The sequence below is a fragment of the Oncorhynchus masou genome, chromosome 3, assembly GCF_036934945.1.
Source record: "Oncorhynchus masou masou isolate Uvic2021 chromosome 3, UVic_Omas_1.1, whole genome shotgun sequence".
Classification (NCBI taxonomy): Eukaryota; Metazoa; Chordata; class Actinopteri; order Salmoniformes; family Salmonidae; genus Oncorhynchus; species Oncorhynchus masou.
In genome coordinates, this window is record NC_088214.1 from 43,780,757 (window position 1) to 43,808,347 (window position 27,591).

Below are 27,591 nucleotides of genomic sequence, written 5' to 3' on the forward strand. Positions count from 1 at the left end.
CTCCCACATGAACAATGTTCTGTTGCCCTATACAAGCTGCGTTTAGACAAAGAATATATATTATATTGACAAGATAGCCAAGTGACTCTAATGGAAATACATGTTCTCAATGATTGAAGGCAGGAGAGAGCAGGTGGGACCACTCTAGCCAATGAGAGGGCAGATAAACGTGTGAACAACAGGCACAATTAAGTTGTTTTTCTAAAAGTTGCAGGAATGCCCCGCGCATCATCCACCTATATAAGTACATTTGTAACAGCCTAAGCATTATGAAACGTGTATTCGATCAAATAAGCCTCACGTAATTCGACACTCTCATAGAACGCCATACAAAATGGGTTTATCTCCCGCGAAAAGATTAAAGGGCGAAGTAAATCTCCTCCGATTGAGACAGGCTGAATCGGGTTGATTTTGATATTGGTGGGATTCGTTTTGCATGACCCGGTACCCCGGTTGAGCTGAGTTTGCTCATTTTAGACCGTTCACTTTGCCCTTAAGTGAAGGTTTTACTCACGTGGTGCACCGGGAAATGCAAAAATAAACTCCACCATTTTTACTATTATCACATCAGGGCGGGATGATCGAGTGACGAATTTTCGGGCAAGGGCGGTCCATTTAAAACTCATTTCTTCCTCCCTCGCCCTGCATACACGTCAGACGCCATGTAAAACTCATCAGATGTGTCCACTTAATTTGAGGATTGAGGGAATATGGTGTTTCTTTTAAAGTGTTAGGAATGCACTAAAGTCTGGGATTTCCCGAGACTACGACGAATAAAATAATATTCATACAATGTTCCTCCCATCCAGTAGGTGGCGTGCTTTACCGTTTCTATTCACAGAAAGCGGTATCCTGTCTGCGACGCCAGCATTTTTGACCAACTCTGCAGCTACTTGGGAAGACTTTCAACTGTGAAGTTGGAAATTTCTCAAAAATGGTCAGTATTTTGTCATCATATGTTGACAATCCTAAACATGTTCCGCGTATACATGTAATATGCATTGTCATGTCGGATAGACGTTTCTTTGGAAATGGATGAGGGTGGATTTGTGCGGCATACTTTCGCCGGTCTGCTGTATGTTTACTGCAGGCTAGGTTCCAGCGTGGCGATATGGCGCTCAAAGGCCTACCTCAACATGTCCAATTGCACAAAAACCTGTTTGTTGTCGATGTCAGCCTAAATGCTGTGTTTAGATGGTAAGAGGTAGACGGCAAACCAGATGTCATTGTTTTCAACGAGAACACGATGGTAATGCCATTAAGCCTGGCGGTGAATTCCGTCAGCCTCCACGGTAAACGAGACTAAAATATTTCAACTTTTGCCTTCGCGTTGTTTTCTGCCTGACTTGTACTGAAATCACTATAGTAATGCATACAGTCGTGCTAGTTTACTTTTGCCCTCAACCAAAAAGAAATGGAACAAGAAAAAAGTTTCTGCCGAGGTGCACTTTGAAGATGCTACAACAGTCCACATTTAGTTTTCTTCTGCAAGGAAAACTTTGTAATAATGAATAGAAAGCCAGACTACCCCATAGTAGAATAGTCTATATTTTTACCTAGTGGGCATGTTGTGTTCTCTGAGAAATATTAATCTAGAGACGCATTCAAGTTATGAGTGCCATAAGGAGGGAACGTGTATTCGTACAAGCAGTCAATGCACAACTGTTCGTTGCTATCGCAGTTTTAATGACATGTGTTAAGGTGGGGATCCCTTTTTCCGTTTCTAATATCCACGCGAGCTGTACCATTTTTAAACACGGAAGTCTTAGCGGCAGCATGTTAAGTACATTATGCGTTGCAATTTGCGGTGACTTCATACCGGAGAGTGGCGCTAAATATATAACGCGTCAATTGTAGACCAACTTGGGGTAAAACGCCACCCTATCTCAGTCATTTTGGAGTGACATAAATTGTGATGAGACGGATTACATGTTTTTGTTGAGCAAGAGTAGTGGCAACCAGGAAAGTGTTGGGGGGGTGACATTAAGTGGTTTCTGTGAGAAGCGCAGGCATATTATCCTCGGTGGCGTTTGGCCTACATTATATTCATTGTGCTTATGCACTTTATTTGGGGCCCAGACTGCAGAAATGTGTATTGCATGTGTACACGCCTGAACCATTCGCAAGAAGTCTGCAATGGCAGCTCTCACCTCTTTCTCTCTACAGGGCTTTGTGAAAGTCGTTAAAAGTAAGGCCTACTTCAAGAGATACCAGGTGAAATTCAGGAGAAGGCGAGGTACATTTTTTTTAAATATGTAATGCACATTCACGCACCCTTTTATATGTCATATTTTTGCCAACTTCTGGCTGCGATTCAAACTCAAAAGACACATCCTATTTGTCTTTGGTACAAATTATTAGCCAAGCAAGGGAAGTTTGCAATGTAAGCCCCTTGGTCCTAGTTTTTAATGGAGTTTGCAAGTGTACAATTATGTACACTTCGGGCCTGAAACACCACATAATTCAATTTGCGATGATTGTACATCCGCTAATAAAAGCCCGGCAAAACGTAAAACCTCAACATGGAGTCAACATACAAGTGTAAGTAAAAAAGTTAGAAATTGGGCTACTCATGCACAAACATGTTTCGTAAATGTTTTTGTTGGGTTAGCTTTTGGAAATTGTAGAAATGAAACATTTTCCTTCAGAAGTTTCAGCTAGGCATGCTAACGCTAGTTAGCTGTCATACAGTAGGTGTATATTAATAATTATACAGTTAATTAAATTGACTGTAGTGCATATAAAGCACCCATAAGCTAACGGTAGCTCAACACAATCAATTTCCGGGCAAGGGTGGTCCATTTAAAATTCACTTGCCCGCGGGGAGAGGGTGTGTCTGTTAAGTGTTTGGAATGCAGCCACTGACTGAATAGAATGGAGAATAAACATTTGTTTATTTTTATGACAAATGCTGGCGTACTAACCAGTTGTCTGAATATGATAAATTCGCTGCTTCTTGATGATGATTCCAAGATCTCTGAGCAGATTGTAGTTGGTCCTTCATTTGCGACGGCTGATGTTTTTTTTGTTCTTTCAAGACGGGGCTGAGAGAAGCGAGATGAATGACCTACTAGAAGTGCTGAAGATAAACAGTCAAGTGATTGGTTAATTCTGGCATACTAGCCAGTTGTGTGTTTGGTGTGATTGTCTCTGACAGAGGGGAAGACTGACTACTTTGCCCGTAAGCGCCTGGTCATACAAGACAAGAACAAGTACAACACTCCCAAGTACAGGATGATCGTGAGGTTCTCCAACAGAGATATCTGCTGTCAGGTGAGTGCAGTGTGCAGGCTTTTGTCCCTGCCCAGCTCTAAGAATCTTGATAAAGAATTTTTTACCACATCCAGACCCTCACCACTTCTATCTCTGTTTCAGATTGCTTATGCCAAGATTGAGGGTGACCAGATTGTCAGTGCCGCCTACTCCCATGAACTACCGAAGTACGGCATCACAGTGGGACTGACAAACTATGCTGCAGCCTACTGCACAGGCCTACTGCTGGCTCGCAGGGTAAGGGGCACACACATACTGTATGCATACACACGCCTCACGCTCATACACATAGAGGAATGCATAGCTGCATGCACACACCCTTGGCAATCCCATAAAGATACACATACGCAAGCGTGCACACTTGCGCAAAAAATGTTCTCGTGTTTTCATGAGGAAGCTGGTTGACGTCGCTGTAATAAAACTGGAATGACTTCATCCTGAGTAAAGTTGTTTTTCAGGGTATTGTTGGCACCTGTGTAGCCATTCATCTGCACTGGCAAATTAATTGATTTAAAAAAATTAAAACCTACCCCTGCTTCGTGTACCAGTATCATTATGCTGAAAAGGGAAGACAGATCTGTGTGTACAGTTTTCTGAAGCTTATCATTTTCGCTAATACTTTTTTATTCGCGGATATACATTTGCATTTCTCTAATGAAACATCGTTCTCTCTCGCTCCTCAGCTGCTGAACAAGTTTGGTCTGGACCAGGTGTACGAGGGCCAGGTGGAGGTGACGGGAGATGAGTTCAACGTGGAGAGTGTAGACGGCCAGCCGGGGGCCTTCACGTGTTTTCTAGACGCCGGGCTCGCCAGGACGTCGACGGGCAACAAAGTGTTCGGAGCACTAAAGGGCGCCGTTGATGGTGGCCTCTCAATTCCTCACAGGTTAGTTGAGTGCAGGTTGAAGCTGAATATGGATCCCCCTTTTTTGCCCATCTAGGACTTGAAATGTTCTATATGACCAACACAGAGGGGTAAAGTATTATAGTTCTCTCATAAACCTGGAGTGAAGGCTGAACACCTCACTGCGGATCCTGTCGGGAGATACAAAATGTGTCCACGTCTCTTCTCTTGCACTTCATCTGGAAAATGTTTGCCCAAAACTAGACCATCAATTCTGCATTAAGACTGTCATTTTAAAATGTGATTGTGGAAAATGTTTTTTTATGACTATTCAAAGTCGCTGTACACTAAATCAACCAAAGTAATCGGTGTGGTACCTCTCGCTCCTCAGCACAAAACGTTTCCCAGGCTATGACATGGAGAGCAAAGAGTTCAACGCAGAGATGCATCGCAAACACATCATGGGCATGAACGTGTCGGACTACATGAGCTACCTGATGGAGGAGGACGAAGACACCTACAAGAAACAGTTCTCCCGCTTCATAAAGAACGGCGTCACGCCAGACACAGTAAGGCCATTTACACAGCCCACTGAATCAGACATTGACGGAAAAGCCTGTACTCCAGATCCTGTAGTGGGAGAGTATCAGTTGGTTTGGCAACTCCTATTTAGATTTGCTGCTTCTTGATGATGATTCCAAGATCTCTGAGCAAATTGTAGTTGGTCCTTCGTTTGCGACGGCTGATGTTTTTTTGTTCTTTCAAGACGGGGCTGAGAGAAGCGAGATGAATGACCAGATAATGCTGAAGGGCTGTTGTTTTTCTGTGGACCCTGGTCCTGAACTGTTTACCTTACCTCACCTGAACAATGTGTTCTTTCAGGTAGAGCAGATGTACAAGAAAGCACACGCCGTCATTAGAGAGAACCCAGTCCACGAAAAGAAACCCCAAAAAGACGTCAAGAAGAAGAGGTGGGTTTGGTACACAGTTGCTGGCTTTACACTTGGGAACATTTGCATATTGTGCATTGGGGTAGTGCTTCTTTATGATGATACGAAGTATGCTGAGCAAAATGTAGTTGGTCCTTCATTTGCAACAGCTGATGTCCATTGTCCTTTCAAGACGGGGCTGAGAGAAGCGACTGTATATTGTAGTTCCACTGGTAGCGTCAACATTGAGCAATCGGCCTTTAATCTCATTCGCTGTGCTGATGGTTAATGGGGGTATTGTTTTTTGTCGCAGGTGGAACCGTGCCAAACTCTCGTTGGCACAGAGAAAGGACCGCGTTGCCCAGAAAAAGGCCAGCTTTCTACGAGCACAGGAAGCAGAGGCGGCGGATGGTTAGACGGACCACTGGCTTAATAAATGTATTGCAAATGACTTTGTTTCACCGTCACTTTGCTCCCTGCGGAAGCACCGTCCTGGCAGTTTGCGAGAATGGCTTCCTGTATACTGCAGTTTTTATATTTGAGGGAAATTCTGGTGTGATTGAATGAGTTGATTTAGCAGGTTCTCCCACACATTCCATTACGAACCTTTTTTAGTCTGCATATTTTTATCGTGCACAGACGGTCTGGATAATCCACTTTCAACTTGACTGAGACCACAATGGTGAGTGGTATGTGGTTTTTATTGTGCAAAATCATGCTGGTTCAAACTTCAAGGTAAACATACATCTACATTGCAATTCATCCCTCAAAACTGAAGGTCACAGCTGCATTTAACTCCTTCAGAATCCACATCGGACTGGGTTTCCATTTTAAAGGATGTACAGTGAGTTTAAAAGGACATAGAAACAGCAAGTCAAATGTAGTTCATGTACACTACCTCCTTAAGTGGAAGATAACACGTCTGGTGTTTTCAGCATGATCTCTAGCGTGTACAGAATATGGCACTAGTATGCTACATAGTGGAACATGACAAATGTTTAAGAAATGTACATGGTATGCAAACTGGCATTTATTAGAGGGTCTAGAAGAGACTATTAGTCCAGTTTTGATGCAGCACTGCTATATGCCAATACAAATCATCAAGTGAGGAAGGGTGGTGAAACGTCCAGCAAAGTGGATGACTCCATGGGATGTGTCCCAGTATCTTACCTCCTGAAGTATACGCTTGTTCCACTATTTCCCATGAATCTAAAAGCAATGGATCAGTCAAGGTATGGACTAACTGGTAATACTGGTCATTTCAAATCATGGCAGGAAAGATTATTGGGACAAAGCCATATATACGCTTTCCTCAGATTTATTGGTCACATTGTCTTCATGTAATGTGCAAGTGTAGTTCATAGTATCGCTTCAAAAATGTTCCATGAGCTCCTTCATAAACGGCAAATATCTCTAGTTTCCCCAGCATCCTGAATATGAATTGTGGTAGTCCATTCTTCCAACGACTCATGCCTAGATTAAATCGGATCAGGCTTTAACCGGTGATAGCCGACACCCGCATAGCTAATGTTTTGACGGTGTCTTGAGGTGGAGCTGTCAAATCGGTGAGCGGCTACTTTCGATTGTCATGAAGCCACTCGCGTTAGAAGTTCGGAACGAGAAAGTGTAGTAGGCTATATAGAAATGACGCTCAAATTGAAAATTATTCATCCGTCTAAAGCCTAGTCTACATCTGAAATTATTGTTAAATTGTACAACGTTTTGATTTAAAAGGAACAAATATTTTCATCTCCTGCACCACGCCAACATCAAAATGTGAAAATGGCACATTTGTTACTTTGGAAATCTTCAGTTTTTTAATTACTATTGACAACCAATTAGTAGACTGTCTACTTATAAATGGTTAAAATTGCATGATGCACACTGATGTTGCTGGAAACACTTTTCTTCCTCTGTTTTACTACAAGACAAAGTTGTGAAAAAAGCTTTCTAAACGGTAGGCAATTTCCTTTCAAATAGGCATGCCAGGAGCCGCTTGTGGATTTGACAGCTCTAATGCAGTTACACCGCCAAAACAACTGCTATGCAGCATAAAAAGGGTGGTACAGAAAACAATATAGTACATCTTGAATGAACAATCCACCAAAGTGGTTGAGTTTTTAGAAATAATTTCCCCAAAGGCTCCTCTAACCAAGCCACTGAGCCAGTAGCAGACTTGTCAATTACGTCTTAATTCTTTGAGCATCATGAGTCTTTAGTATGAGAGATCTGTCTCCACAGCAGAGCTTTGAGGTTGTTCAGGATGAGTGAGTGTTCCATGTCCATCTGGCCCGCTGAGCCCCTGAGGGCCATGCAGGCATACAGCTGCCTCTCTAGCTCCTCCCTCAGCTCCGACGGTGTTCCTCTCAGGAGGTAGTCCCTCAGAGCCCTGCACGCCTTGGCCAGGTTGGGCTGGGTCACCTCCTCCCTGCATCGTTTCTGAGCCACGTCGCACGACGTCCGGCAGTCCGCCCCAAACAAGCAGTCGTCATCCTTCTCGCAGTGCAGCGCGCGCATGGTTCGCCTGAACGCGTCCTCAGAGACGATGGCCCGCGGGTCGGTGAGGCGGAGGTCGTGGCGGTCCGTGTAGCCGAAGTGGCCGGCGCTCAGGTCGCACATGAGGAAGCTGCCGTAGTTGCCGTGGAAGATGTCCTCCACCAGCTCCAGGAGACCCATGGAGATCTTGGCTTTGCGGGGCCACGAGGGGGTGAACCACTGGTCCATGCTGCGTCGGGCCCCACTGGGGACCCAGGCCTCCAGAGGCCAGGGGAGGCTGACACCGTAAAGGGGGCCATAGGGTACCCTCTCGGTCACGTACAGGTCTCCACAGAAGCCCATCAGACGAGGGGTGTGGCCCCGTTCCTGGAGGAGCAGGCCCAGCAGCACCTCGTCCAACTGGAGAAGAGCCCAGGCCGAACGGGCCTCTGGGAGCGAGACGTGGCCGTCCTTGTTGCCGTCGGCGACGCTGAGTATTTGGGTCACCAGGCTGGCCAGATTAGCTTGCTCGCCCAGTTTTGACTGGAGATGGGAGAGAAAGTGGGAGGAAGGAAGAGAAGTTTAGCTGGTATCCTCTATAAACTATGCAGATTTCTGGTAAAAATGTTGGTGCAATAAATAACCAAAGCATCAAAGGACTTCGATGGAGACAAAAACTCATGTCAAAACGGTATGCTGATTATTTGCGACAGCATCTGCTGAAGTCAAAAGCAGCAATAGTTCCAAGACCTTGAGGTGATTGAAGACCATCTCGCGGAACTTCTCCACAGACGTTCCGCGGGTGGGTTTGTCGAAGACTGCAGCCTCTCTCCGGGGCTCCGGCTCCTCTCCCAGCTCATAGGGCAGCACCTCCCCCACCTGGCAGCGGATCACCCCGTCCACGTCACCCCAGCCACCTGTGTACACCTGAGAGCCCCAGGCAAGAGGGACAACCAGAGAGTGGCATTACATTATTTATACACCTACAGTCGATAAGAAGAACTGATGGTACTGGATTATTATCCTGAACTGACGGTGCATGGAAATACTGTAGTGAACTTCTACTGAAGACACCATGCCCTTCAATAAAACCATTGGCCACATACAGGAACTTGCTGAAGCGCCTTCTTGAGTCAACATTAGTGCTGTAGGTCCGGGTCCTAGGAGGATGCACTGATCTAAGGTTGGTTTTTACTGATCCTGGACCTGTACTTGGTACGGACCAAGACAACAGCTCAGAGGTAGGGTGCACAGTCTGTTACCACACCTGGTTGTTGGGGCTGGTGGAGAGGCACCTGCCCAGGTAGAGGGTGTCTTTGTCACAAAGGCTGCTGCAGGCCGAGCCGTCAATGATGCCTCTCCTGTATTTGTCACACTGGGGGAGCAGTGGACATGGGTCGGTGTTAGCCTTTCTCTCCATTGCCTTTACTCTACAACAGTACACCAGATTTTACAAAGTGAGATCTATAGAGGGCGGACCACTCGTGACGATGGGTGAGATGCATGCATGCGCGCGCGTGCCCCCCCCCCACACACACAGTGTTGTCATACCAATCTGGCTCCACTGCCTGTTCAAAACACTCCTCCTGTCTATCAATAAATACAGCAAAATATGTAAAAGACAACAACAACAAAAACTAAGTGGATCATGGATATGACCGATGTGTCCGTACTCACTATGGCGTTCTTGCATTCATGTCCTCTGCACAGCTCGGTGTAGTTGGAATACTGGACATAGATCACCCAGCCCCGACAAACACCGTCAGCCAGGTGAGGAACAGGTATTTCACCCGCACAAAGGAGATGCGAGCCTACAGGGGTCAAACAGAGCAAACTGGGTTATTCTTCGCCTTCCCTTTAAAAATGCATAAGCACCAATGCATCAATGAGTAGAGCATTAAGTGCACAACGTTTAGCCACCATGTTCAATCTACCACATCGTGTTGTAAAATAGTGTGCCGAGTCCCCCCGCCCTACACAGTACAACATCACTCCATCTAATTCTAAAGTGCAATTGTCAGTAAGCGTTCGATTTTCACTCCATCTGAAATGGCGGCTTTTTCCTTAATGGCATGAGGTGAGGTATTCAGTTAGGATTCTGGGCTTTTAACGGAACACATTCACATGCATCTACAAACAAATGGAGAGAGAGAGAGAGAGAGAACAAACCCCTATTGTGCCGTGAGAGTCAAAAATGAGGCCAGCCTGGTCAATGGCGGTATACTAATTAGCGCTTCCTAATCAACACCGTCATGTGACCAACAACAGACAACCAGCGGTACTGTAGTTTCCACGGTGACAGTGGGGTTCACATAATCAAGCTATTGATCTCAACCACAGTGGTCCAACAATGACCCGTTGAGACTAAACAAGAGTTCTGGGGTTAAGTGTTGGTTTGATCTTAACGTAACCAGACTCCAGACATGGTTCTAAATCAATTGAGTTACAGACCTGGGCTGTAGGCTGTCACAGGCCTCATATCACATGACAAGATAACAAACGGCCCGTGTGCAGTCAGATGCTTACGTTCCAATGTCCACACTAGCACACTACCTAGAATAGAATGGATGCCTAATCAGAGATTGATGCGAGGGATCAGAGATTGACTGCCCTGCCAATAAATTGCATCATACTATGTGTGGATAATAAAACAGAATCAGAGTATGTCTGAGAGGTAAACTGTGACCAATAAGATACTTGTGAGGGGAAAGGGACAAATCACCTTTGATTTTCTCTGACTAAGTGTTTCTAATCAGGACTCTATGATCAAGCCTGGAGCTTAGAGCGGTGTTGTTTTGGGATGAGAAGAATAAGCTTGAAGCATGAGGGAGTTATGGCTTAAAGGGGTGAGAGAGAGAGGGGCCTCCAGAGGTAGGACCAAGTCACTGCTGGTCGAGTCACAAGCCAGGCCTCATTCTATAGTGAGCAGTAAAGTATTGTTCTAACAGCAACATCTCTTCAGGAGGATGTAATGTTAGAGAACGTTCGGATTGAAATGTTGTGTAAAACAGATAGGATTGCCTGTCAGAGAGAACAAACAAAATCATATGGAGCGATTTAATCATATCTGCTCTACTTGTTCTATTTCTATCTGCAAATGTAATCATGTCTGCTCTACTTGTTCTATTTCTATCTGCAAATGTAATCATGTCTGCTCTACTTGTTCTAGTCCTATCTGCAATGTTCAGAGCATTTCACATCACTGAATACAGCAAAACATGGGAACAGAATACAGTTAGAGATGGGGGGAATCAAAACAGTTACATATTGGGATATTATTTTGACAATATATCATCGTTTTGACAATATTGGAATATTATTTTTAAACTAGTTGCCTGTATGTTTGCACCAAATGCCAGTATTTTCCCTTCTTAGCTAGTTCTCCATTTTTTTTTTTTTAAAGGGAGCCAATTTGTTTTCAGAACTTTTATTTCCATGACAAATCAAAACTTGTTTTCTCAGGCTCTCTCGTCTCTTTGTAGTGGTCATATGGTGAGCAATATGTTTGGAACATTGAATCGCCATAAAATCACAGTACTGAATCGCAACACATATAGAATCGTGAGAATTGCAATACATATCCTATCAGCACCTAAGTATGGTTATAATATCGTATCATGAGGTCCCTGGCAATTCCAAGCCCTAAATACAATCATGTGCTATTGATGCCCTCAACATACTGCAAAAGAAAGTCCTCTAAAATGTATTCTGTGGTTTGAATAAGTTACATATTATGTAAGTCTATTACATATTTAACAAAAACATTGGGCTCCCAGGTGGCGCAGCAGTCTAAGGCAGTCTCAGTGCTAGAAGCGTCACTACAGACACCCTGGTTCAATTCCAGGCTGTATCACAACCGGCTGTGATTGGGAGTCTCATAGGGCGGCGTACAATTGGCCCAGCGTCGTCCGGGTTTGGCGGGAAGTCGTTGTAAATAAGAATTTGTTCTTAACTGACTTGCCTAGTTAAATAGAGGTTAAATTAAAACAAATTATAATAATAAGCAAAGCAAGCATGTCAGACATTGAGAGCAATGTCAACATTACCATAGTGATCCCACTAAGCCTCTTATGGTATAGGACTAGATTCCCCCATACATACATATATTTTTTTTATATCACTGTTGGACATAAAAGACTAAAAACACCAGGTAATCAGCTCCAAGTGATTTTAATTTTGGAAATCTGTACAAGTATTCCAACGCATAATAGAGAGATGTGACAGTATACAATTGTAAGCAAGGTTTGAAATTACTACGTTTTAGACAGATATTATATCCATTTTGGCTTCTACGTTCCGGCTCCCCGACCATCTGCGTAAGAAAAAGGCTGAATCTACACTAAACAAAAATGTAAACTGAAATAAAAGATCCCATAAATGTTCCATACGCACAAAAAGCTAATTTCTCTAAAAATGTTCCACAAATTTGTTTACATCTCTGTAGGGAGAATTTCTCCTTTGCCAAGATAATCTATCCACCTGACAGGTGTGGCATATTAAGAAGCTGATTAACAGCATGATCATTACACAGGTTAACCTTGTGCTGGGGACAATAAAAGGTCACTCTAAAATGTGCAGTTTTGTCACAACACCACAGATGTCTCAAGTGTTAAGGGTGTGTGCAATTGGCATGCTGACTGTAGTAATGTAGTAATGTTAATTTCTCTGCCACGTTGTTTTAGAGAATTTAGCAGTATGTAAACTGGCCTCACAACCGCAGACCACGTGTATGGCGTTGTGAGGGTCAGCGGTTTGCCCCAAGGTGACGGTGGGGTTATGGTATTGGCAGGCATAAGCTACGAACAACGAACACAATTTAATTGTATCGATGGCAATTTCAATGCACACAGATACCGTGTAGAGATCCTGAGGTCCATTACCATGCCATTCATCCAACGCCATCACCTCATGTTTTAGCATGATATAATGCCCCATGTCGCAAGGATCTGTACACAATTCCTGGAAGCTGAAAATGTCCCAGTTCTTCCATGGCCTGCATACTCACCAGACATGACACCCATTGAGGATGTTTGGGATGCTATGGATCGACAGCGTGTTCCAGTTCACGCCAATATCCAGCAACGTCACACAGCCATTCAAGAGTGGGACAACATTCCCCAGGCCACAATCAACAGCCTGATCAGCTCTATTGCGAAGGAGATGTGTCGCGCTGCATGAGGCAAATGGTGGTCACACCAGATACGGGCTAGTTTTCTGATTCACGCCCCGACCTATTTTCTAAGGCATCTGTGACCAACAGATGCATTACTTTATTCCCAGTCATGTGAAATCGATAGATTAGGGCCGAATGAATGTATTTCAATTGACTGATTTCCTTCTATGAACTGTAACTCAGCGAAATCTTTTAAACTGTTGCATGTTGCGTTTGTATTTTTGTTCAGTTTTGTTGATGATCCCTGGTATATGGGAATTGCTGCCCCCCCCCCCCAGTGCCCAATACTCTTGGTTCAGCCTTATTATCCAGCACAGCAGATCATTCCTGCCGCGGCACTGGATAAACAAACTGTTGCAGCTGCAGAATCACATATTCCACTGGTGGCCTCAGGCAAGGACAAAGGTGGTAGCCCAAATGAATTGGAGTGCATTCAATAAGAGTGTATTAAGCTATATGTAATAAAGTGTAGCCTAGTGCCCTAGTCCCATAACATAATAATAGGCCTAATTTATTTATGCTACTTCTTAGGGGTAGGCAGACTATTTTTCCAAACCAAATTGACGCATCTCATGGTAGCGTCAACAATTTCAGCATGCAAGAATATGCATCGCAGCCAAATGTTTTCTACCTCCATGAACTGCTGGTGTGGGCTACTATTAAATTAACATTTTAGTCCCGTCAGAATTGTAAGAGTCTGCACGACAAAATGCATACACTAGTTACAACAATCAATGACAGTAACCACACGGTATCAATCTTATTGACTGCAAGCTCTGTCAATATAAAAAGGTGTAAAACGCGTTAGAATAGCACTGTTTACCTGGAAAAAGAATGATTTCTTTATCCAGGCCCGTGGAAACAGACCTCTCGCCATCACAAAAATAGACCATCTCAATACGTGGAACTGCGAAAGAGAATCCAAATAAATGGAGTGAAGCTGGAGCTCATGAAGAGACTGTCCGTGTTCGTAGGCTACACCATTTTCAGTTTCCAATGCGTTTTAAGCGCATTCTAGATTTCACAAAATATATTCTAACATCGAACATCTCCCGGTACCCAATTATTCTTAGTTCTCCATTTGTGTAGAGCCAAAGACCGGCTCCTTTACGCAGTTCACGGGTCTGGCAGCGCTGCTGTCTGGCTCGTGCAGCTGACCAGTAATTCTGCCAGCAGCACAACGGATGACGTCACGCTCATATGGTCATGAGAAAACCTTCAAAATAAAACCACACATTTCAAAATATGGCAATGTGGATAACTCATTCAAAATATATTACATTTTAATCAATGGCCAGCAAGGAAAGGCAATTAGTAATTTATGAAAACAAAGACTAAATATGGGTTTAAAAAAACATTTTTAACCAACAATGAAAAAACACTATCGTTGACACTGGTATGTTGAGAATATTGGGCTGCAGAGAGAACTTTTCTACCGTTCTCAGCTAAAGTGGGGTGGAAAATACTCAGTCAGGTCTCAAATATGTGTAGTTTTGGAGGGGGGACTGTGCCATACATATCCTGTAATAGCCTGTACATGGGATACATATTGGCTTGTAGAGAGAACCTTTCTAAGTTTTGCAGACACAACCAAGTAATTCCAATAACATGCATTTGTGTATTTCTTTAAATACAGTCTACACAACAGCTTTCAACACATGTGTGTGTGTAAACTTTCAAAATAAATGATGGTGTGAATAAAACAATAAACAACAAAAAATAAAATGTCATTATTCACAGGCCTTCCTCTGACACCGCCTGGTATTGAGGTCCTGGATGGCAGGGAGCTCAGCCCCCAGTGATGCACTGGGCTGTATGCGCTATCCTCTGTAGCGCAGCTAGCGCCTTGTGTTCAGATGACAAGCAGTTGCCATAACAAGCGGTGATGAAGCCAGTCAAAGATGCTCTCAATGGTGCAGCTGTTGAACTTTTTGAGGATCTGAGGGCCCATGCCAAATCTTTTCAGCCTCCTGAGGGGGAGAAGATGTGTTGTTTGTGCTCTCTTCATGACTGTGTCGGTGTGTGTGTGGTCCACCATCGTCTGTAATCAGGCCCACCACTGTCATGTCGTTGGCAAACTTAATAATGGTTTTGGAGTTGTGAGCGGCCACGCAGTTGTGGGTGAACAGGCAGTACAGGAGGGGACTAAGTGTGCTGTTGCCTACCCTGGCCACCTGGGGGCGGCCGTCAGGAAGACATTTCACTGTACTTGTGCACGACATTAAAACTTGAAACAGTTTCTGAGGGAGGTGTTCAGTCCCAGGGTCCTTAGCTTAGTGATGAGCTTGGAAGGCACTATGATGCTGAACGGTGAGCGGTAGTCAGTGAATGGCATTCACACATAGGTGTTCCTCAGTGTATATTGTCCATGTCCTTGTTCAGCCACGACTCCGTGAAACATAGGATATGACAGTTCTTCAGGTCTAGTTGATTGGATAGACTCAAATGAAGCTTGTCCAATTTGTTCTGCAGTGATTGTACTACTTTCACCAATAGAACAGAGGATAGAGGCGCTTTTCATGTACTCGCCGATGTAGTTTCGTCAGGGTACTGGCACGTCGGTCTCTCTTACGCCGCCTTTAACTTTTGAGGATTAGGTCCTGGTCCAGGGTGAGCAGTATGTCCTTCGTCCTAATCGAGGTTAGTGATCGCTGTCCTGATGTCCAGAAGCTCCTTTCGGTCATAGGAAAAGATGACGGAAACATTATATACAAAAATTGTTTAGATTATCCATTTATTTTTTCAAAGTTGGTAGCAATGGTTTGAAAAACAGTTTTACTGCACCAGAGTGAAAAAAAAATAATCGATAGTCACAAAGTTTAGCATGTCTTTGCAAGGGGACTCTTATTTTGAGAAAAACATTTATCCGCAACCGTGCTGCCAGCATAATATCCTGGTGCAAGGAGAAAGGATTTTACCACTAGCAGCCAGCCACATGCTGTATCTCACAAGGACTGCAGAAAATAAAGGCTGAGGGACGATTTTTTTGCCGACGCAAAAGCTTTGATCCCCTCTGTTTATAGCAATGGATAGCCATCATTTCCTGTATGAAATCTATCATATGAAATCATTATAATTACTAGGAAATAATCATACATTAATAAATTATAACTATTTTTCTCTGTCACTAATTCAGAATTTCATGAATGCTGGAATTTGCCATAACATGTAAATGTTTGAAAAGGGATAGACTACAGCAGCTCGCAGTTTTAAAAAAAGCAACAATGTCGCAGCTATTCATTTTAACAAATAAGGAACTGTTACAATATATGAATGTTACTACTTTGTTACATTGTAACGCCGCGGTGAAAATGGTCCAGTTTGTGGTTCTCAAGCGCCGACATGTGGACGGTTGATGCATCCATATCCTTGATGGGAAGTAATATTATTTTTTAAATTCCCATCAAAGATATGGATGTATCAACCGTATTACTAATAATACTAATGATAGGCCATTATACTACAGCTCTACATTTCCTATAACCTTTCCCCCAAATTCCAAAAAAGTAGGTTAGAATGAAGTTGTGGGCTCACGACCTAGATATACAGTCAAGTTGAATAAATAATAATAAATAAAATAAAATGAATGTAGATCATCAACGTTGGATCGGTCCTTCGACTCTAGTCTTAATCATTAAAAAAGGTTCAAGTGGGTCGTGGAGGAAAAAGTCCTGCCTACATTTTCAAATGTATGAAAAAAAAAGTGGTTAGTGGCTGGTCGAGCGAACGACTCCCACAATGCACTCCCAGATCAGCGGGAAACCAAAATGGCGAATGTATTAGGGGAAAATGACCCGTTTGTTATTTTCTAAAAACCCTTGGTAGTGTGTCATATTAAGAGAGGTGCATTTCAAAGAGATTTAACGCTACTCGGACACGAGGCCAAGCACCGATTACGACCGAGTATTTCAATATATGTGGCATTTTGACCCTCCGAACTGACCGAATGAGGTACCTTATCAACATTACGATGTTTTTATAATGGGGGTGTGGGTGCGCTCCAGAATCATTCCGTCTGTGATAGCTCGAGACCTGTCTGTCACTTGTTTTTAGCCTAGACAACCGCTAAGACTAATTGCATGCATGCTGCATCGAACTTACTCGTTGAACTGAGAACGTATGTGCAGGTAAATGTATCCATTCATTAATTCATCCTGGATGCAATGTCCTGACAGCCCACGAACAAAAGGAAACGGTGACGGTGCACAGTGGGATAGGGTTCGAATCGAACACCCCCATTTTAAAACCAATTAATGCTTTTTATTGAAGGACGTCATGCACCAAGACTCGGTTACATTTTCTCACAACTTGTTAGTCTGATTAATCAGGCTGTTATAAACAAGTAATTGGTATATACAGCCTGAAACTAATACCTGCAAAATCGTGTCAATGTTCTTTACAAGCCAGAATATTGAATACAATTACATTTTAAAGTTACTATACCGGTTGTCTGTGCGGTTTCCTCTTCAATAATTAATTATATATTCTGAATCAGGGGAAGATGCAGAACAATTGACACTTGTGATTTAAAAAATATATTTAAAATGTAAATCTTGTCATGCATGGGTCAATATCCAATTGACGAAACAACCGAATATCTAGTATAAAACGAGTTTTACCTCGGGGTGCCAAACTGAACCACATACTACCGACTGGCTAGCTAAAAAGTTGGGCGAACAATACTTTCCAGTGGATATTTGTCTCAAATTTAGAGCAGCTGAAGGACAAACTGCACAGACAACCGGTGGAGTAAGTTTAAAGGTGCCATATGCAGGAATCGCTTCGCCATTTCCTGGTCGCTAAAATTCTAATAGTTCGCCTAATTTCAGTATATGACACACAAAAAAAGCAATGTATAGAAAACCATTGTACCATCTAAACCCCTGTGCGAAAAATATATATATTTTCAATACACAAAAAAATATTGCGTATTTTCAGCTTGTTTGAAGTTGATGTACACGAACTAAAGTAAAAGAGTAAAACTAAACGTAAGAAGGAAATGCATATAGCAGTAGAATTTATTGCAACGACCCTGGGTTTATTAGCGCTTTTGCGGCACAGTCGATAGCGCGCTGGACTTCGGGCTAGAAGGTCGAGGGTTCGATACCTGCTCCCTGCCTGTTTCATTACAATATCAACCGCTTCCTAGACTTGCATTCAATGAGAATGACAGCTATATAACTCATATTTCTATGTGCATTTGGTTGGGTTTCCCAAAAAGTTACATACTGCAGCTTTTAAATGTAATTTATTCAACCATCTAGCCTGTAAGGAACATTCATGATTTTGCAGGTATTAGTTTCATGCTGTAAATAGCGATCAATTGTGTATTACAGCCTTGTTAATTGGAACTAACAGTTCGTATGATGAGTTACTTGGCAGCTGAGTTGACAGCCTGTCAAATTCTATGAAACTATTCTAATCTGCAACAGTTTCTCAAAAATGTGATTTAGGCTTTCCAGTGTTTCTGTTGAAATAATCCTCCTTTATTCTGTGTCTCCCTTGAATATTTTGGCAATGTCAGAGATGCTCTCATGGTGAGACTCCACTCGCCTGTAGCTTTAATACAATGACAATGCTTGACAGTGACACCTATTTTTTTGGGAGGGGGGGGGTACAATGTAGGAATTCGGCTAATTCACCTCTCTCTTCCAATATGACAGAGACTCAACAGAATTAGAGCATTTGCCGGTCCACCAGCGGAAAGCAAATTCTCATCGGCAGCACAAGACGCCAGTGTCCCTGACCAGCGTCGAACCTGCCGAGGATGGACATGGAGGGAGCATGGACACCAACCTCAGCGACAAGTTTAAAGAGGGGCAAGAGGTCCTAGCCCGATGGTCGGATGGCCTGTTTTATTTGGGGATTATCACTAAGGTAAGCAGCTGTTGCTAATAGGTGGAAAGGTTCCATTTGATGTTATTGTTCACATGTTCTATAAAATGCCATTTCAACCGTATCTTATGTCATTTTGCAGAAAAGGATCATGTACTAAAAAATGATCCTTCCCTCAGATAAATAAGGGGAAGCAGAGCTGTTTTGTTGTCTTTGAAGATCGTTCGAAGTCCTGGGTCCTGTGGAAGGACATTCAGACAGGCAAGTAGTTCTCCTTCCAAGACATGGTGCCATGTTAAGTTCCAGCCATTTTGTTCGATTGTCAACGGGATGAACAGTTTTACGCTTGCTTGATATGTTGACCGTGCAACTTGTTGCATATTTGCCATTTGTGTAATATGCTTGTATTACACTCTAAATAATAATAAAAAAGCCATCTGCTAAGAAAAATACATGCTTTCTATTTTCTCCACAGATATTACCAATACACGATGGGTAGAATCCTTCAAATTTTGCCTTTAGAACGTGTAATTATTCTGCGGGCTGTACAGTTTTCAGTTAAACATGTGTTCATTAATGCCGTTTGGCTTGCCCTCATTCATTCTATCTCCGGTTGGGTTGATATCCTTGGTTGAGTTTTCTTCTATCTCCTCCGTTCAGGCCGGGTTTATCTTTTGTAATCTTGTCCCTGACAGTCAACTGACCACAAAGATTCTGGGCTCACGCCAAATGTTAAGTTCCCCACGGAGCCGCGAGACAAGCATAGGGAAGGTACTCCTCAGCTTGTATTACTACTGTGTTCACTGTTCAGTTCACATGCTAATTGGTTACACTTCAGTGAGGGGCCTAGACATTAGACGGGCATGCCTATTTCAGTTAGATGACACATGACTAATGTTTGACATACTGGTATTGGGCAATCTTTTTTTTGGTCTAAGTGGCAGGAAATGGGATCTCGTGACTGTGCTATGTTGAACCTCAAATGGCACCTCCAGTGGTATTTGAGTATGAATTCTTATGATGGTAGGCCCCTCAACTGAAGTCCCTCTAAGTAGTAAAGGTTAGGGCCCTATAGAATCCATACATTAAAACGGAATTCAACTATATTCAAAAAATGTAGGGAATCAACCAAATGTATTGATTTGCCCAAGTGTATCATAAGACCTGAACAGAATGCATCCGTGATTCATATTTCTTCCAAATTTCTGTAGAGGCAACGAGAATTCCCTGTCTTTGTATGGCGCACGCTTCTACTGCTTTGTGTGTAGCCGTATATGATGATGCTAATGAAAAGTCTTCTGGTAATGGAAAGGCTTTCCCAAAAACATTCTAAATTAAATGTTGATAACAAAAAATAAAAATGATTTTATAGGGCCCTAGAAAGTTATTTTCACTGGTGTTTATCTTGTCATTTTACTCTGCAAGGTTGCAGTTGATGCCCCCCAAAAATGTCCCTTCTCTGTTTGGGCTGGATATGAATGACATATTTTAATTGATCAACTTCGGGTGAAAGCGACAGCTTATTTGATTTACATTGGATTGGAAGCAAATGGGGATGTGTTTGTGGAGATATGACCCCATATATCCTGTGTGCACATCACATTAATGGGGATTTCCCACCTCGGTCTCTCACTCTTTTTTTTTTTTGTCAGTTACAAAGCACAAGTGTGAACTGTTCTGCGTTATTGAGCTCTCGTTATTGTTCGTTCTCTCTCTTCAATCTCCTCCCTGAAGCTCTCTCTTTCTTGAAATGTTCTCTCTTTTCTTTGCTGTGTGATGCTGGTTGCCCGGCTGTTCCCTTTTATGAATTAAAGGGCGGTGTGCGGTTATCTAGAGGAGTGACTCGTCCTGTCTGTTTTCAGGGGACGAGGGAGGGGAGGACATGGTCTGCACAATATGCCAGGACGAGTGCTCCGAGGAGCCAAACGAGATTGTCATCTGCGACAAGTGTGGACAAGGTTAGGGCACAATCACCATCCTGACCCCTTCCTTCCTTTAACCTGACCAGGTTCAGAAATTTCTCCTGGGACAAAATGTTTGCTGGTTCATATCCAAGTTAAGGAGTCCTTGTTTATCTGGTCATTATAGGTCCCACCTTTGGAAACACATCAATACAATAGTAATTCTCTCTTAACTGTGATCCAATCTTTCCCTTTTCAGGATATCACCAGCTCTGCCACTCCCCCGTCATCGACTCCAGTCTGATCGACACCGACGAGAAGTGGCTCTGTGGGGAGTGTGTGTTGGCCACAACAGCAAATGTACGATAACTATACAATAACTTATATTTCCATGGAAATTAATTTTGTGAGTTCAGCATGCAAGGTACACAAACCAACACACTATAATGCAATACAACATAATGCAATATGACAACACCGGAAAGTGAGCACACGCATTCACATGTCTTGACCTTACAGACTCAGAACCGCTGTGTGAAAAGGTCGTAATAAATGTTAAAGGGGGGACGCTCCAACCAATTGAGCTCACAGTCGGGTGTGTGTGTGTTCTCTGTCAGAAGGGCGCGCTGAAGGGTCCCAGAGCCCAGCAGGAGATGAACCACTCTTTGCCTTATGCCCTGGAGTACCTGGTGTGGGACCAGGGCCACAAAACCAACAGCCAGCAATGCTACTGCTACTGCGGAGGACCTGGAGAGTGAGTCACTCACTCACTCACTCACTCACTCACTCACTCACTCACTCACTCACTCACTCACTCACTCACATGCTCTGTTTTAACCCTTCTCCCCTCTCTCCTTTAGCTGGTACCTGAAGATGCTGCAGTGCAACAGGTGTAAGCAGTGGTTCCACGAGGCATGCATCCAGTGTTTTAAGACGCCCATGCTCTATGGAGACAGGTACGAAACAGCCCCCCCCCCTTTTTCAAAGCCTCACGATACATCATCTTTCAGGAAGCATGTGCTGGCTACCAATGCAGTGCCAGAAAATAAACAAGCGCTTGTGCTTCTTTCTCACCAGGTTCTATCTATTTATTTGTTCAGTTTGCAATAGTGGACCGGAGTACCTCAAACGACTGCCTCTTAGATGGTGAGTGGAACTCGTGTAGAAGAGATTTGTGTATGCAATGGATTGATGTTCTTCAATTGATCTATTATTTCCTGTATTGGAACAAGCAAGATCAGTGTATGGATTGTTTGATGAAACAGCAGTTCCCTCTAGGAAAAATTTAGCAATTCTATTGCACACGAATCATTTAAAAAATCATTGAATTTTGACCGTTTTGCGCTTCCATCTTTGTTTCTCTCCAACAGGGTGGACGTTGCACACCTGAGCCTCTACAATCTGAGTGTGATTCACAAGAAGAAGTACTTTGATTCCGAGCTGGAGCTGATGACTTACATCAACGACAACTGGGATCAACTACAGCTCCGGGAGGTAGGACAAACCTTGACGCAGTTGGAGAAACATTAATCTATAGAACTTCTCAAATATAAAAAATAATAATAATTCTACACAGAACAAAAATATAAACGCAACATGTAAAGTGCTGGTTTCATGAGCTGAAATAAAAGATCACAGAAATGTTCCATACGCACAAAAGCTTATTTCTCTTTTAATTGAGGAGTATTTCTGTCTGTAATAAAGCCTTTTTGTGGGGAAAAAGTCATTCTGATTGGCTGGGCTTTGTCTGGGCCTTGCTATGCCTATGCCCACCCATGGCTGACCCCTGTAAAGTCATGTGAAATCCATAGATTAGGGCCAAAGGAATTTATTTAAATTGACAGATTTCTTTATATGAACTTTAACTCAGTAAAATCTTTGAAATTGTTGCGTGTTGCGTTTATATTTTTGTTCAGTATATTTTATTTGACACAGCAATATATGAAATTCCAACCTCTCGAATTCATCTTACTATTTATTGCCTTTTCCCAGCTTTCAGCTACTCCTCAGTCGGACCGATATGAAAGTATTCTGGAAGCACTGAATAGCAACCACAGCATGTGAGTTACACCCTCTCCCTATGATTTCATGATTGTTCCAATCATGTCAGCATAACTATTCTCATGTACAGTCCATCCCCTCTCCCTTCCTCTCTCATTCATGTCCTCCACTTCTCCACCCTGCTCTCTCTCTCTCACCCCCCTCTCTCTCTCCCAGGTTCATGTCGGGGAAGGAGATTAAGAAGAAGAAGCACCTCTTTGGGCTGAGGATCCGTTTTCCTCCAGGTCCCCAGAGCTCTGAGGTGCTGGCCGACAGAGGGGAGCCAGAGAGGGCCTCCAATGAGATCAAAATCAAAGGCAGGAAGGCTATCCAACCGCTGACCAACACCAGGTGAGACCCAACTTTCTATGAGAAACCCATTAGAAAAATCAACACTTTTGCATGCTATATACTCTGGTAAGGATTTTTTTTTTTGGGTGGCCACATGTTTTAAAGTAGCAGAAGGGAAACTGATGACTCGGTTTTACGATTTTAAATCTTGTTCCAGTGAATTAACCAATGGCGGGGTGAAGAAAGCCAAGAAGAGGAAGAAGCAGGGAGGTCACTCGCTGGAGACTCTGGCCAAGCTAAGGCGCTCCAGTGAACTTTTGGCGCAGGTAACACCTTTACCCAAACTTAAAACATTTGAGGCATGTTGTTTATAAATTGAGATGTCATGTCTTTTTATTCCCCCTTGAAGGATGTGACGCCACCACAATTGCTTGATTCCCACTCGTTGGATCTCTTAGCCTCTAGGTCAGTTATCCCCCCCCAAATTAATTTGTGAGAACAGTTGCTCAATTTGTGAAAACTGTTGAATGGTGTTGTTAACAGTGTCCCCATTACTCCCAGCAGCAGGACCGACAGATCTCTGCCATCCTCCAGTACCTCGGACGTGGACTCCGTCAGTGCCGTCAGCACCACTGAAACTACCTCAACTAACCTCTCCAGGCAGTCCAGGTACATTCTACATGATCAGATTCACACTCAGGCTCTCACAAATTCACATAGAAAGTCATTGTACCGTTGTATTGTAGTCATTGTATGGTAGGTAATTGGGAGTACCTCCTAAGTGTTTTTCTAATCTTTCTCCCTCCCCTATTCCACCCCAGCCTGTGCATCTCCAGTAAGACGCGCACGGGCCGCCACTGGCCCATTGCCAAGCCCCCCCTGAAGAGAAGACGGGGCCGGCCACGACGGGTCCCCCTGCAGCCCCCCAACCATGCGATTCCCCCTCAACACCCAGGTCCCCATGCCCCAGAGCCCCAAAACACCTTGCCAGGGCTCCACTCCACGGATATAGTGCACGGCCTGGGCCCAGGCGGCCAGTTGTCCCACCTCAAGAGCTCAATCAGCAGCTACTTTGGGGCGGCAGGCCGCCTGGAGTGCGGGGAGAAGTACCGCGTCCTGGCCCGCCGTGTCACCCTGGATGGCAAGGTCCAGTACCTGGTAGAATGGGAGGGCGTCACTGCCTCCTGAACGTCTCGCAGCGCTTACGTAGTTTATTACGTGTTTACACAGCGCTTATAAAGCATTATACAACGAGTGGGTCTAATCCTGAATGTTGATTGGTTAAAACCGCATTCCTGCCAGTGTCTATTCCGCAAGTTACCACCGGCTAAATCTACGACGTTAAAATGCCTATTTACTCAGTTCCATCTGACTGCGCAATCCACTGTCTCTTCAGCCCAGCCAAGCGATTTATAAACAAGGTCTCCACTATAAAAAGCATTATTATCTAACTTTTCTTTTAGACTAACGTTTAGTTTTCAACAGTGGAGATTTGTATAAACCTTGCTGTCTGTCTCCATTTGCAACATTGTTTCAATATTCAAATTCGATCACCAGCTGTCGCATAGTAATGAACGTGTCAAGAATCGGGATGAGACCGGCAGGCAGCTTTTCTAAGTCGGTCGAAATCATGAATCCGCATCATTTTCATCGATATATACAAAGAGATATCAATAGAAAACAGGTAAAATGAAACTAGGTGCAGCTAGTTTGCAATCAGTTTAAAGTTATTGTGTTAGCTGTGTTGTTGGCTAGCTCCTCTGAACAACAGTGTCCTGGCAAGAGAGCACAGTTTCAACGCCAGGTGAAATCGCACATCCTTAGCTGATTGTTATGGATGTATCCAAATAAATGTCACTAGAAAGCTGCTTAAACAAATGCCAATGCAGCTACTTTGTTATTCTGGCTGCACTGTTTGGCGTGACTGTAAGTTAGCCATAGTTGGCTAGTAAACAAGCAAGGGATAAGAATGTTACCAGCCAGTATGGTAATAAAACATTTAGAACGAACGACTCGGTCGTGTCCACAGATTCAGAACAAAATGTAATGACTGCCAACCAAACCGATAGAACGGATGACCAGCCGGCTTGAGTAGCAACCCTAGATTTGTGTCGGGACTATATCTTGTGGAAGGATGAAATGGTATGAATGAATTCATAAAAGTAACGTTAATGAAAATATGTAAATCATCATTTTTAATATGTTAACCCGTTGTATAAAAGTGATAATGCCCTCGAAGCCAGAGTTAGGAGGATGTATTGGCACCGTTTGCCAGCCCTTGACTTTGTCTCGGGCCTAACAATCGTGCCAATATATCCTAAAAAAAAACTGTCTTCACGGCCATTATCACTTTTAACCCTCGCCTTCTGAGAACGGGCCTCCGTGTTGCCCGGTCAGGGAGGGAGCTTGAGTTTCCCTATTTTAGTTCTTCCTTTTCGTCCAGTGATATGCTCTTTTCTGTGACTCGTTGACTTCAGTGTTTCAGATCTGTTTAGATTTTGTGAACTGAAGGGGGTGAGAGACCAGTTTAGGCAGAATGTAAAAGGGTTAGATAGGGGGGGTTGATTGGTGTTTGGGTGCCTTGGCGCCTGACCTGGTGTGCCTGTTTGCAAGTAGTTGATGTTCGAGAGGGACTCAACGACAGAGATTTGTGCTGCTGCAAACCAGTTTTATTATGTCTATTTACTTTTCTACTTGTATTTACTCATGTCAGTGTCCAGTGAGGCACAGTACATTTCTTTTTTTTCCCCTATTTTTTTACAATTTGGATTTGATTGCACATCAAGTTCAGCCTGTTGTACCGTAAAACCATTCTCCTAAACACGTGATAGGCGAGCGTATTAATTCACAGAGGCGGAGATGCGCATTGTCTCCTTTCCCTCTCTCAGCTGAAAGTGTGTAACCTCTAGCTCAAACCTCTGCTTCATGTTCTGCAAATCATCTCACTATGAACAGTGTTATTTTCACTGTGTTATAGTTCAAGTGTCCAGATTTACTTACAGGGGTCAAATGCTTTTCTTTCTCCGAACACACGATTCATGATTAAAACAAGGTGAATTTGCTTTGAGGGCTGAGCTTGTGAGAAGGAATGTTAAGAGTGAGTTCAAGTGTAAAGCGGTAACTTAGTTGGACGCAAGGTCTTTGTGTTATTACATTTGAAAGGATGTGTAATGTACCTACATGTGTTCTATATGTTCTGAAGATCTAAATCGTTGCTGTATTTTGCATACTCAATCTACCCCTTACATTTTATAAACGCCTCAACCAGGACTTTGTTCCTTCATTTCTGTCGGGCTGCTGTTGTATTTTATGACATTGGTAAGTTTGTTAGAACACTGACTACAAAAAGCTCTTGGACCTTGTACTTTTAAAAACTGATTTCAGTTCTCGTAGCCGCCTATGCAACTCGACCCTAAAAAAATGGTTGCTTTTGTATTTCAATCACTTAACGGCAACAACAATATTTTTTGCTTAAGTCAGGCTTTGATTTTTATTTCAGGTGCTATTTATTTCACTTTCTCCTCAACTGTGCACTTAGACTTCTGCTGGTACAGCCAAGCTCACCTAGAACCCACTCAGGACATGCGCAGTAACTTCACTGTATGTATAACGTGCTCATAGAACTCCAGCAAAGATGTGGAATGTAAAATTGAGGTATTAATGGGATGGAACATTTTGTTGTGTAAGTATTTCATTGATATGTTCATAAAAAAAAAATGGTAGCATTAATTTAGACATTCCTATGTGACTGGTTGTTTTGAAAAATACTGAAATTTAGTCCATTATGCTACAGGGTCAAAAATGATTTGTTTATCCAAGAACATTTCTTCCACTTATCTCTGGAAAATAAAGTTTCTTCTGAGTTCCTTGTTTCATTTTAAGAGTTCAAGCAGTTAATGCCTCTTGGTGTTGGATGTGCTGCGTGATTCTCAGAAAAAGCCATTTTCCCCTTCAGGCAGTGGAGTTGGATCTTGATGTTCTCTCTATTTAAAAAAATAAATTAAAAAATGAGTTTTTATTTGAAGCTTTTCTCCTGTATGTCATTGTGCCAGTGTTAGACCCTAGATCTTTTTTTTCTACTGGCTTTGAGCAGGCTTCTTCAGCCACATAATAAATATTTAAAAGCCCTAGTTCTGAATTCATTGTTTATTTTTTCAAAAAGACTTGCAGTCTGTTAAATTGGCACTTTTGGTAGAAATAACATGATTTCCACTGCATGTTTATGCCAGTTAGATGTATTATTTTATGAATCAGTAGGTCATCTTGACAGAAAGAAATGAATGGCATGTAACATTTACTTGAAGACGATGTAGATTAGTCATTCCGGTGATGCATTATTACAAGCTAGCTCATTAACATTACACCAGAAATACATTCTTAGAGGTCCAGTGCATTCAAACATGATTTTCCATTTCCACACAGGTTGGAATTTAGTATAAGAGCTGTTTGAAAACACCACCTGAAATTTCAGCCTGTTTTTGGTTGGATGGAGTTTTGGCCTCCCTGGTGATATCACCAGGCAGTTAATTAGGTAATAGTCCAATAGGAAAGAGTTCCAAACCCCTCTGCCAATAACAGCTTGTTTTCATTTCTCAACACAGAACACTCCCAGACAGTGCTGAGAAATTGCTCTTTCGTAGAAGCTGTTTCTTTTTGCCGATTAAAAACAAACAAAAAAATCACAGTAAAGTACTTACAGTGCATTCAGCAAGTGTTCAGGCCCCTTCACTTTTTCAAATCAAACTTTGTCACATGCGCCGAATACAAGTGTAGAGCTTTTTGTTACGTTACACCCTTATTCTAAAATGGATAAAAGTACCCCCCCCCCCA

At 43.0% G+C, this 27,591-nt stretch overlaps 3 protein-coding genes and 1 non-coding gene across 8 annotated transcripts; 3 read left to right on the forward strand and 1 right to left on the reverse strand.

The window, feature by feature from the left end:
- The first annotated feature begins 828 nt into the window (after positions 1-828).
- Positions 829-5,497, forward strand: LOC135517653 (large ribosomal subunit protein uL18-like). 2 transcript variants are annotated; one of them, XM_064942157.1, is made up of 8 exons: positions 829-937; positions 2,167-2,236; positions 3,158-3,273; positions 3,376-3,510; positions 3,957-4,159; positions 4,509-4,686; positions 5,000-5,088; positions 5,360-5,497. In XM_064942157.1, the coding sequence occupies exons 1-8, from the start codon at positions 935-937 to the stop codon at positions 5,460-5,462; spliced, it is 897 nt and encodes a 298-aa protein (XP_064798229.1). In that variant the 5' UTR covers positions 829-934; the 3' UTR covers positions 5,463-5,497. The 2 variants fall into 2 exon arrangements, with proteins under 2 accessions (XP_064798229.1, XP_064798237.1); XM_064942165.1 differs by lacking the exon at positions 2,167-2,236 and having other exon boundaries at positions 851-937.
- Positions 4,203-4,326, forward strand: LOC135519070 (small nucleolar RNA SNORA26). The gene has a single exon (XR_010452260.1). It is a non-coding gene; the product is annotated as a small nucleolar RNA SNORA26 (small nucleolar RNA).
- Positions 5,498-6,592: 1,095 nt separating the features above from the next.
- LOC135517645 (divergent protein kinase domain 1A-like) lies at positions 6,593-13,853 on the reverse strand. The gene is given in 6 exon segments (XM_064942145.1): positions 6,593-8,064; positions 8,272-8,448; positions 8,789-8,896; positions 9,199-9,269; positions 9,272-9,332; positions 13,518-13,853. Coding segments are annotated over 6 exon segments (1,284 nt in total). The 5' UTR covers positions 13,572-13,853; the 3' UTR covers positions 6,593-7,251.
- A 2,577-nt stretch (positions 13,854-16,430) lies between these two features.
- On the forward strand, positions 16,431-26,891 carry mtf2 (metal response element binding transcription factor 2). 4 transcript variants are annotated; one of them, XM_064942193.1, is made up of 15 exons: positions 16,431-16,645; positions 18,358-18,571; positions 18,709-18,790; positions 20,392-20,487; positions 20,690-20,790; positions 21,048-21,184; positions 21,291-21,386; positions 21,508-21,576; positions 21,801-21,924; positions 22,423-22,490; positions 22,648-22,821; positions 22,979-23,087; positions 23,171-23,226; positions 23,323-23,430; positions 23,583-26,891. In XM_064942193.1, the coding sequence occupies exons 1-15, from the start codon at positions 16,641-16,643 to the stop codon at positions 23,947-23,949; spliced, it is 1,806 nt and encodes a 601-aa protein (XP_064798265.1). In that variant the 5' UTR covers positions 16,431-16,640; the 3' UTR covers positions 23,950-26,891. The 4 variants fall into 4 exon arrangements, with proteins under 4 accessions (XP_064798265.1, XP_064798269.1, XP_064798248.1 ...); XM_064942197.1 differs by lacking the exon at positions 16,431-16,645 and adding an exon at positions 16,693-16,821 and having other exon boundaries at positions 21,051-21,184; XM_064942176.1 differs by lacking the exon at positions 16,431-16,645 and adding an exon at positions 16,695-16,821.
- Positions 26,892-27,591: the final 700 nt, after the last annotated feature.